Raw genomic sequence first — 12,411 nt, 5'->3', positions numbered from 1 at the left:
TATGCTATGGGGGACACTTCAAAGCTAACATGTGCTCCAAAGGGCAAATGAGGCAGCTGGGAAAGATGCACTTCAGTCCAGAAGGATCTCATTCTGAGATGACATCAGGACGTACAGATGGAGAAATCTTGGAGGCAGATGTAATGGCTGGTAGACAGTTGGCTATGGAGCAGCCACTGTCCAGCCTCGAGACTTTAAGAATCATCTAGGATGAGAGCAAATACTCAGAATGGCGACCTTCAGGGAGCAGTAAGGTCCTGAATCGTTAAAAAAAATAAAAAGAAGCATGGTGCAGATGGTGTTCACGGAGACAGAAAGGTGGACCAATGAACAATTTTTTTTTAACAATGACAAAAAAGAGTAGAAAATGTCTGCCTCACCTTAACTAGGGTCTCAGAATCCTCCACTCCCCTTAATGAACGTTTGTTAGATATCTACTGTGTCCGAGAGTTGGCAGTGCACCTCCGACGGAATTGCAAAGACCACTCTATTCCACAGGTGACGGAAGACCTAGCAAATTGCTGAGCTCCAGAACTTCCATCTCCCCAGGGAGCCCAGGTGGGAAAACTGGTTCTGCAAGCCAAAGACTCAGAACACACTTTTAGCTCTGAGCCTCCGCACACAGAATGGAGTTGGGACTAACACTCAGAGAAAGGAAAGGAAATTCTCCCCACACGTTGAGAAATGAAGGAGGGATTTGAAACCAAGATGGCTAGGCTCTTCCCGCATTTGCCTCGAGGTTGCCATCATTGCTTTGCATCACGGGCAAAAACGCAAAGTCGTGGAGTTAGCTGAGACCCTTTTTGACCCTTTGACATGGGGTGGGGGGACAGCAGGCACGGCCTCTGTGAAGGCACAGCAGGCATCTGCTGATGTGCGGGGTCTGCGGGATGCCTCTGCTCCCTCCTCCGCCTCCCCCATCCTCAGACACTGCCAGCAGCCTCTGGTGGGTCTGCAGTGCCCACCGTGAGAGTCAAGGGCGGCTTTGGCTCAAGCTCCTTAAATTGGAAACAGTCCTATGAGTAGCGGGGATGGAAACCTTCTGCACAGGCAGGAGTGAGCTAGTTAGAAATACGCAGGGCAGTCCCTGGGGAAATGGTGAGTATTTATAATTGTGCAGATGGAGTGGGGCAGAAGGAGGGAGCATGGGACAGGCCTAGAGAGGGGGCCTGGGCTGTCTGTGGGGGTCTAAAAAAGGCAATTTGTGGTTTTGGGGTTTCCCGGAGTTAAGGGGCACAGAAGAAAACCCCCACTTGCTTCACCTTTTGCACCCAAGGCCTGTCTCCAGTTATTAGGAAGGGGTTGCTGGGGTCAGATGCTGAGGAAAGCCTTTGCTCTGGGCCTTCCCGCTGGGTTTACACCCCCTTCAGCCATGGAGCAGGCGGGTGTCCCCCTGTGCCTGGGGCATTATTTGCTCTCAGGATGCACTTCTTCATGGAGTGGCTGGCGGGGGGTGTGTCAGCAACTCCCCAGGCCTGTGGTGAAGACGGTCTGTTGGCATCCACAGTGTTCAGCTTCTGTGGGCACCACGCTCAGCACCTCATTTAATCCCCAAGACAAGCTGGTTAGCAGGTTCTACACTGCTGTCCCTCACTTCTTATGTGGAAATGGGGCACAGAGGACTCCGACAGCTTCCTCAGGTGATCATGCAGCTGAGACTCAAACCCAGGTCCTTTTCTGCAGAATCTGTGACTCCGACCACCACACTCTGCAGCCTGGCTATCAGGCGCATCCCCCTCCTGTCATGGTGGTGAGTTGATCGCTGAAATCCCAACACTCTGGTTAGGGACTAAAGGTGTCTAAATTAGCCATACTTGACCTTCCTACATACCAAACGAATTTTAACAAGCTTTTATATAAAACTGACGTTTATTGCAATTAAAAAAGAACAAAGACAATTTGATAAGTGCCTTTAATTACAATGTACCTGCTATTTACATGTAATTATACTTTTATATACAGCTTGAATAAGGTTCATTACATGTAAACTATAAGATATTACAAGTTAAACTCCAGCCTTTCGGGAACATTCAGAATAAAAATACTATGGGCAGAAACACACAGAAAACAAATACCCATTTCATTTCCTTAGGTACCGTTACTGGATGAATGATTAAGATCTGGCCACAGAAGAGAACTGTAAATATGCATCAAATTGAAACTTATTCTTAACATGATTAACAGTATTGCTATTATTTAAACCCTAAACATAATAATTGGATCATTAAAAACAATACAACTTCAATTTATATAGCACCTTTCTTCCAGAGTTCAAAGCATTTGTATTTACCTGTATTATCTCATTTGTCCCCATAACATCCCTATGAGGTAGGCAATGGTTGGTATCATTATCCCCATTTTGTAGATGGAGAAACTGAGGCACAGAAAAGTTAAATCATTTGCTCAGGGTCACACAGTAAAGTCAAGGCTGGAACAGGGACCACAGAGCTGTGAGCTCTTATCTCCCAAACCAATGCTTCTCTTTAGACTAAACTGTCCTCTCTGAGAATTTAACTCAACACCTCAATTCACTTTTCCAAGAAATAAAAAATGTGCATTTTTTCCTCCCATAAAAATTGTTGAAATACTAATAGGTGAGAAACCAACACTATGGAGTGGATGTTTGATGCTACAACTCTTCTAGAAAGAGTTTATGGAGGTCTTCTGTTGGTTTTGTTTTTTTTGTTAAGAGAAGTTTCTTTTCCCAGTTAAAACAAAGTGAGTCTTGAAACAAAATATATTTGAAAGGATGCATCTAGTCGCCTACAAATGATAGCATTAGTAGCCATATTATGCTATCCACAAACCAGATTTCTTCCTGAGTTTACAAAGAAGAAAATAATCTAAACAACAATTTAAATCTTTGAGATAGTCTTTTTCATTTATACACATTTACTGTTTGCTCCTTAAGAGACTCAGAGCGGTAGATAGGGAGTTAGGATAATGCACTTTCCAGAGACACACAAACTGAGACGCTTAGGGGCAAGGAGTCTGGCCCATGTCACTTAGTTCAAATTTTACTTCTAAGTCCTGCCCTGCTCCACACCCCCCCGCCCCGCCCCACCCCAGGAATCAAATAAATAGTATTCAGAAAGAAAGAAAAAAGAAATTTAAAAAAAAGTCAAAATCTGAGGCATACAGGACTCTCTCCAACGCTTGTTGACTTGAACATGAAATTCAGTTTTCCTGACACTTTCTGCATGTGTCTCCCTAAGGGACGAACGCTTCTGCTGACTTTCCAGGACACCAGTAGGGACTCAGGCAGCAGCCCAGAGGAATTAGGTTTCTAGTAGGGCTCCAGGAAAAACAAGAGAAGGCTCTATTCAAAAAATAAATGCAAAAAGAGCAAGCAAGCTTAAGAGATGGGTCATGAATATTATGCCAGGTTCACCTACGGGTTTTACATTAAAAAAAATATAAAAACTTGTCAAAGGAATGTTCAAGATCCTTTCCAGGCTCACAGGCTTTTTTCGTCTCTGCCCAGGAAGGGTGCCGCCGTCTTTCAGGGAAGGCTTTGCTACCTAAATGGGCAGCTAAAGTTAAAAAAAAAATGTCTCCTTAAGCTTTAAAAAGGAAAAGGAAAGAGTTTTCAACTTGTTGAGTTAAAAAACAAACAAAACGAAACAAAAAAACATTATAAGAAGACAGTTCTGAACTGCAGTCTCCGGGGGCTGACACTGGTCTCTCTGTCAGCCTTTTATTGTCTCCTTAAGATTACCTAACCGGTATGTGAGGTGGACTTTATACATTTAATTTTTAAAAGAGAATGAGCAGATATCTGTTCTGTTAATTTGGAAAAAAAAATTACACTCCAGAATATCCATTCATATAATTAACTATTATGACTAAGAGGAAAGTTCAAAAAATCAAAATGAAATGCATCTTGGATCCTTCGGTGTGTAGACAGGGAGACCCGCAGCTACTGGATCACGCATTCCCCTGCGCTAGTTCTTACAAGGCCCTTGGTTTCTCACTCCAAACATCAGTGAGTGAGACAGTTTGCCTATAAATGGCAAAGTTATCCTCAATATTTGGTAATACCACAGTTAGTTAGATACTAGAGTATTCTTGTTTCCTTGAGACCTGGGAGAGTAGGTCAACCTAGTTATCGCAAACATAATTCATAAGCATTATTTCCCAGCGGGGATGGGGTACCATAGCTGCATGGCTAAAAAAGGTTACACTCAATGTACTTTATGAATGATTAATTCTTAGAAAAAAGGGTTTTTTCCCCTCAAAATAATCAGTGTCGTCCTACTTTACGGGTAACTATTGGTCTGCTGTTTCCAGGATTTAGCTTCGCTGGAACTTGAGGAGGCACAGGGCCTCACCAGTACATTGAGGAGGCACAGGGTCTCATCAGTACATTATGGGGGACAGTCAGTCTTACCTGGTCACAGCATGGGGCTAATTTTCCTGCATTTGTGAGTTTGAGTCCTCAACAGAGTTTTTAAAAAGTTCTTTTCCATGGCCCTTTTGTGCCCACCATTCTCATGAAAGATCTGGGCAAGAGTGTACATGGTTTAGCAAACCTCATGACAAATAATGCCCAGCATCTCCTTCCCCCGGTGGATCTGTGGCCGCATCTCAGGAGCCTGGGACGCAGCACAATGTGAGAGGGGCAGGGCTGTCTGCTCACCGGGCGCTGCGGGGAACAGTCCTATGCTGGCCGGCAGGGTCTGTGATGCTGAGGACTGTGATGGGCATTGGGAAAGATGTGACGGGACGTGCTGTGGATAGCGGACATGGCGGGGCTGGGTGGGGGAGAGGCGGAGGGCGGTGGTCTGCAAAGTGACAGAAGGCCATCTGTGCGGGAGGAGCCAAGTCAGGCTGGAAGCAATAGTGCCCTCACGCCCCCATTCTTTAGACTCACTCCTTAAAAGGACTAGAGGAGGGAAGGGGAAAATTATAAGATGTTGAAGCCAATAAGAGATATTTTTGGACTTAAAGTTTAAAAATTCCCAATACTGAAAACTTTCTCACTGTTTTGTGAATTGAACAACTGGACCATTACAAAGACCTTTCGGAACAAAGAGTCAAAATGCCGTTAAGGGTCATGAATGATTTTTGAGTATTTTTGAGTAAGGAGAGTACATTGAAACTCATCAGGATCACCTAACAGACAATATATCACTTTTCTGGGAAACTTTTTACGAGGAAAAAAATGCATGAACAACGAAATGCAAGTTCCTATCTGTTTAGCTATATTTCAAACTTCCCCTGAAAACATGAGACGTGTTAACACAACACAATTATTTAAAAGGTAACAACACCAAAACATTTTACTGTTGTCAATTTAACACACAGAGGTCTGAGGAATGACCATTACCAGCCTTGAAAATCCATTATGCAAGGCTGTCTGAGATAAAAACAAAGCAGAATACATCTTTTAAAACATACCCATAGTATATAAGTGGCGAGCAAAGAAAAATCTAATCTAACTGTATTAAGATAAACGATTACCAAATTGAGTGCTTTAAAAAAATTGCCTTTATAACAAAAATTGTATTTCTCATTTCATCTGACATTAAGAGGAATCTGAACTACTATTTCTTAGTTAAATAAAATTAGAACCTAGAAAAACAACGAAACACCTTATAAATATTAGAGAGTGGATGTAAACACAGACTTAAAAATGAGCAGTAGGAAAAAAAACCACTTATGGATATTTGTTCTCTTCTGGACCACGATTTTTAAAATTTACTTTGGTAATTCCAGATGAAGATTCTAATTTATCTTGGTTTCTGGACTGATCTCTTTAAGTCAAACACTCTCTAAGTATATTCAACTTGTCTAATGCCACTGTCAAAAATAAAGTATTTAAGAAAAGGTACAACACAGAGCAAGAAAATACTACTAGAGGACAAGGAATTTAGATTTCACTGCAAAAAAAGCCATATTTGATATTATAGACACATGTTCCTATTTTTCACATCAGTTACTTATTAACACCAACATCACACTTGAACTTTCCCAATTACACAGTACAATAAGCCTGTCAAGATTTCCAGGAAATAACCATCAGACTTACTGTGCTTCCAGCAGCCAGAGCGAGGCTGGCCGGGTACCAGAAATCAACACATTCAGAAGAATGGCATCCTCAGATCACATGGACTCATATTAACTGCTACAAGAGCATTGAAGAAAATGTCATTTACTCATTTACAACATCCTCCTTCAGTCCTGAACTGCAGCTCTCTGATTATAGTTGTGTCATCATCTCGGAGCAGTTTTTTGACATCACCCTACACTACTGCCTGTGGAGTCTGTGGTAAAATCTCGAGGTTTCTAAAAAGAGTGAAATAAAATGCCACTGTGTGATGATGAGCCTCTGTTTCTGCTACCTGGTGGTGGTGGTGGTGGGGTCACCTTGCTGTGGCTCCATCCTGGTTCACGTGGCTCTTGTTGCTTTTGGCCAAAGGCACACCTATCTGAGAAGGACACCTATTTACACTGCCTCCTGTCAGGTGGAATACGCAGTGAGCCATGCGTATAATAAAACTATTATTGCCTCCTGTCAGGTGGAATACGCAGTGAGACACACGTATAACAAAACTACTTTAAAATACCACTGTTCTTCAGCTAAGAGAATTATGGACACAATTTAAAATCTGAATGTATTAATTAGAAAAATTAAATGAGGGCAACTGAAGAAGGTTTTCTTGTAATTACCAAATGAAAACTGTCAGAGAACTGTTGCTTCTTTCTGCTTTTATGACAATAGTCATCACACGAGGATAAACATTCAAAACAGATAATAGGATGTATCCTCATTAATTAAGCACCAGAGCAACTTTATATATACCTGTGTATATATGTATGTGTATATATATTATATAGATCTCACATACATATAATATTATATACATAGATCTCATATATATAATAGTATATCTCTCTCATATATATATAGTTTGTCACTGGTTAAAGTAAGTAAATGCTCTAATTAGAAAAATGAAAATCAAATACAAGAAATAGATACAGTGACGTGCTGAGGTTAAATTTTGGTTCTCTGTGTTGACTAGCTATTGTTAATTTAGCACTCAATCAGAATTAACTCTTGGATTTTGAGGGCAGATAAATCAGTAATTGGCATTTTTCCCACAAAGGAAAGTGGTCCTTTTAAAAGCTTTAATAGACTTGATGCAATTCCATGCAGAACAGGAAAAACATAACGTGCAGCCACCATTTTTGCGAAAATTACTTTCTTCTAGAATTTAAAATTTCCTCAAACATTTTGTATAAAACACATGACACTTTCCTGCTGACTATATTTGAGAAATAATAAAAGTAGCATAAAAAGTTCTTCTCCACTTTCAAAATATCTGAATAAAAACAAAGATCCAACTTTTAGGCAAGATAAGTTTATAATTCTGATTTATAAGTCAAAAAGATTTTCTTAGAACTTAAATCTTTATCTTTTTGTATCATTTCACATAACCTAGATTATTATAACTGAATGCATAATATGGATGTCAAAGTTGAATTTTAAAGATACAGTAAATTTTTTTTATAATTACCTTTCATACATTTAAACTCTGCAGCATTTAGCTCAAGATGAAACTTTTTACAAGAAGCCATAGGCTTTTGTCCAACTCAAAGATTCTAGCACAGATTTTCAACAAATAAAGTACAAGTGATGACATGTATGAAATACTGTATTATAAGGTCAAAACAGTGATGACAGATCAACAAATATACTTCAGTACACTTCCCTCCCCAACCCTCACGGCCTGTGCTTCACTTATTCTTTTAGGATTTGTACTGGAGGGTCTTACTGTTCCTTTTAAAGTACACTTGTAATACTTTATAGCACAACTTATCCTTAGCACGGGTTCTCAAATCAAGAGAGATATTTCAGTGCATATTTCATGGCTATTTGCATAGCCTTTCTTTCAAAACTTCTGGAAGAAATTCTGATAATGAAATTTCAAGATGATATGACTATTTATAATGAGCTTCTCTCTCTAGAAATGGTTTTACACTTTAGAGATCATACCCACTTCCCTGGCAATAAGTAAGAACTTAAAAGAAATACAATAAAACTTTTGAGCAGTCAGGTGGCTGTAAAGGATGTTACTGCAGCATGCACAATGCTAGGTGTGCAACATGTCACGGCTAACACCGTGAGTACATACTTGAGTACATACTCAAGGAATGCCATGACGCAGAGATTGTTGGGGCAAACTCATTAATACTCACAATGAAATCGCCAAGCAAAATGGTGCTTATGAAGGTTGTGAATTCAGAGAGCAAGCCCCTTGCACTTTCCTGATAAACTCTTCCCTAATTCAAGAGTATTCTGCCATTATCTTCTAATCAATGATGATTGTGCTTATGGACATGTAGCCTTCACGGGAGAGACTAGGCTGATTGAAAAATAAAGATGACCAACCAGTTTGTCCCAACCTAGCTCACTTTACAATCTCAGAAATGTATTACGGAGCAGTCACATCATCAGACCTGAATGCAAGGGATGGAAAAAACACACCAGTGAGCTGGGCCCTACAATTTTCAGGATGCTTCATCTTCCCAATTGCATTCTTCATCGTAAGGAGTGAAAACAGCAAGATTATTCAATCTGAAAAGTCACAGATGTCACAGCGGTATAGAATAATTGCCTCTTTTTTCCCCCTTTATCAGTGTAGGAAAAGCTCCCTTTCTGTAGCCCACACTGCATAATAGCACTTCAACCAGGTTCCTTTTAAAATGAAAAGTGAACAAGTTTCCCAATGTTGGCTTTATAAAATCGAAAGCCATGATTCAATTCAAACCAGGCTGAGCTCTTAATCTGACTTATTTCAGCCACTGATTTTTGTAAAATGAAAGGAAAAAAATCTCAATAGGCAATTTGCATTTGCAAGCACTGGACTTCAAAATTCATCACTGTTTTCTTTAAATTGTGACTAAACCTTAACGGAATTATAATACTTTCATGAGGTTAATCATTCACAGTCATCCCTAGTCATATTTTGTTCTTTCCATTTTTACCATTTCAAATAGTTCAATATCGTCCACCACAAACCACTGAAAATTATCATTTATGGTTATTACACTTATTTCTCCAGTGAGTCAGATGATTTGCCCAGGAGCTCCAAGTACCAGTTGAAAAGTTGAGTCTTTAAAAACCTTCAATGTTTTAAACACTTGGTTAGAAAAAAGATTAACAACTACTTGTAATTATCTACCTTATGTGCTTTGTGGTGTCTTTTCAAAACGAGAGTATAAATCATTGTACATAAAATCAAAATAGTTAATATATATTTTTTTCGGCACTTTCTAGAAATTAGGTGCTAAACATAAAACATGTTATAAATTTATATAACAAAAATAAATGTTTACATTTTAATTTTAGATAGATTACCTTAGGGGAGCAGTTCACCTGTGAATCCCACACTGTTGGTGTGGCAGCACAGAAACACACATGCAAGTCCACAGCCCTTCAGAGATGGACACGGTGGCTGCCATCCAAATATGTGGGCTGTGTGCCAACATAGAGATTAAGGCTCTCTGTTTTGGAGGAGTGAGCTCTGGGTTAAAACAAGTGCAGAAGTACCGCAATAGTCGTTGAAAATACTGAAGAGGCTCTGAAGAGTTTCAAATACTGGGGGGAAAAAAACATTTGGACTAGAAAAATAAAACAAAACATCTCAAAATGACTTCAAGTACTTTGGGAAAGGCTGCTGACATAGAGTGCCAAAATCAGAAAGGATGAAGACCTCAGGAACGCCAGGGACGGCTCCAGTCCTGTCCACCTGCGGGTTCCGATTCCCGGCTGCAGCCCCTGAAGAGCACTGGCGAGCTGACGGTAACCAGCAACCACAGTTTCTGACCGTCCTGAAACACCTACGTTGAAGGCGAAGACCAAGCCTTATGGGAGAATTTCCTTGGAACGAACCATTAGAAATCTGAAGATCTCAAGGGGGAAAAAAGCCATACATTTTAACATCAGTAGCAGAAAGGGAAGAAAGGAAGAAGATCCCGGCTCTTCTGAACGGCAGTATTTTGGGCAGGTGAGTTGTGGTTCTTGATGAGTGTAGTTCTTCCTTACGTCTTGGCTTTCCTCACTAATAGGACGAACCCACTGACAGCTGGCATCTTTCCAGAGGGCGGGGTGCATGAGGGAGATGTGCTTGGGCGTGCCAGTGCCCCCGGCAGGCAGGGGCACACTCGTGTGCAGCCAGGTGCGTACCTCAGTGTTCCCGAAGCTGGGAAACAGTCACCAAATCTCCAATTGTCTTCAGTTTACTAAAGCAGCATAGGAAGTGTAGGTTGATATGGCTCCTTATCTTCCACAGAAGAAAGGTGCCCAACTGGCTGGTCACACGACGTCTGGGGTTGTCTTCTGTGTTGCTAGAGCCTGGTGATATCTCTGCTCTGCTGCAAGTCGCCAATGCTCTCGTAGTCATTCTCCTTCGGGACAAGACCGTGGTGGCCATTGGGCTCCAGGGTGGCCTTCTCCTCTTCTCTGTTTAGAGCCTGTATTGCTTCATAATCGGGCTCGGGCTCCTGGCCGGGTCTCCCTGCTGGTGGAGGCGTGCTGATGCTGTTCAGAGTTTTCTCAAAGTCTTTAACAGTAGCATAGAGATCATTGCAGGAAGAGGGGGACGTCTGGGCAGCTCCTTGGATGGAAGTGTAGGTGGACTCGGGTGCTTTAAGCGACTGTCCTGATTTATTCCCTGACTGTCCGGGTTTATGTACTGACGAATACATGGCCGAGATCTAGAAAACCAAGGGTGAACCGAATAAACAAGCTTCAAGCTCAACTTCTCTCTCTCCCTTTTTAGTGACAAGCTAGATACTTAGCATTATGGCCATGCGGCCCTGTAAGGTTTATTCTTTTGTTTGCTGATTTTTTTTCCCATCTTTATTTGGAGATAATTGACATATAACATATGTAAGTTTAAGGTGTACCACACGATGATTTGATACACGTATATCTTGTGAAATGATTACCACAATAAGGTTAGTTAACACCTCCATCACCATAATTACCATTTTTTTGTGATGGTAACATTTAAGATCTACTCTCTTAACTTTCAAGTTTAACAGTACAATATTGTTAACTATAGTCACCATTCTGTACATTAGATCCCCAGAACTTATTCATCTTATTCCTGGAAGTCTGTACCCTTTGATCAACATCCCACATTTCCCCTACTCCCTAGCCCCTGGTACCTACCCTTCTACTCTCTATTTCTATGAGTTCAGCCTTTTTAGATTCCACATATAAGTGAGATCATACAGTATTTGTCTTTCTCTGTCTGACTTACTTCACTTAGTGTAATGCTCTCAAGGTCCATTCATGTTGTCACAAAAGATAAGATTTCCTTCTTTTTTATGGCTGAATAATATTCCACTGTGTGTATATATACATATATATGTGTGTGTGTAAATATGTGTATATATATATACACGTGTATATATGAATCATTTGTCTATATATATCTCACATTTTCTTTATCCATTCATCCACTGATGGATACTTAGGTTGTTTCCATGTCCTGGCTACTGTGAATCATGCTGCAATGAACATGGGGGTAAAGATATCTCTTCAAGATAGTGATTTCATTTCCTTCAGATATATACCCAGAAGTGTGTTCTTTATTATCTGTACTAATCCTGGAGTACATTACTAAAGAACAATTATATATATTATCTTCAACTTTGTAAGTAGACCAGTCATATTAGCATAATTCCATGAAAACCAGGTTCTCTCCAGGTCTGCTGGGGTGTATGAGGAGAGCAGGTGGCGTGGGCAGCTCAAGAGCCCCCAGGACCTGACCACAGCATCACGTTTTATTTGATTTCAATATCAGCGTGACATTTCACCTGAAAAGGGGCTCTACTGCTTTGTAAAAGGGGAAGGAAACATGTATTAGACGAATGATTCTCAAAATGTGGGCTTTGAACCCGCAGCAGCAGGATCTAGGAATTTATTAGAAAGGCAAATTCTTGGGCCCCGCCCCAGAACCATTGAATCAGAAACCCTGGGGGTGGGGCCCAGCACTTTGCTGACTCTGACGTCCACTAACATGCGAGAACCACTGAATCAGACTATTTGATCCACTCTTGCTGCATCAAAGTGGTCTCAAGAGTAGTTCCTGGATTCTAGTTGGCAGTAATCATATATCTGTACAAGTATCATTTTCCATTAATTTTTGACTTCATTGCATTTTCTTGGTTAAATAGATACTTACAGAATGGGCTAAGTTTTCTTCAGTGGGGAAAATTCAGTCTTATTTGCGACCAACAAACTCAGAAATGAAACTTGGAGACAATTAACTTGTGGGACGCTCTTTCCTATGCACACTTACTCAGTCTCACCAATATATCCCACATAACCTCTACGGTCAAGAGGAACTGAATTGTCGTAGGTAATGATAGATTAAATACACTGATTAAGAGATT

General features: G+C 40.7%; 1 protein-coding gene across 3 annotated transcripts in view; it reads right to left on the bottom strand.

Moving 5' to 3' along the window:
* Positions 1-1,850: 1,850 nt before the first annotated feature.
* PAG1 (phosphoprotein membrane anchor with glycosphingolipid microdomains 1) overlaps positions 1,851-12,411 on the bottom strand; it is a 140,889-nt gene continuing 130,328 nt past the window's right edge. For all 3 annotated transcript variants that reach the window (XM_087420402.1, XM_087420401.1, XM_004427142.3), the window contains one exon: positions 1,851-10,722. In XM_087420402.1, coding sequence (XP_087276528.1) covers positions 10,354-10,722 — 369 coding nt within the window. In that variant the 3' untranslated portion in view covers positions 1,851-10,353. The remainder of the gene's footprint in view (positions 10,723-12,411) is intronic.

The sequence above is a fragment of the Ceratotherium simum genome, chromosome 31 (genome assembly GCF_057802395.1).
Source record: "Ceratotherium simum simum isolate JZ-2026a chromosome 31, ASM5780239v1, whole genome shotgun sequence".
Classification (NCBI taxonomy): domain Eukaryota; kingdom Metazoa; phylum Chordata; class Mammalia; order Perissodactyla; family Rhinocerotidae; genus Ceratotherium; species Ceratotherium simum.
This window is presented reverse-complemented; position numbering and strand designations above follow the sequence as displayed.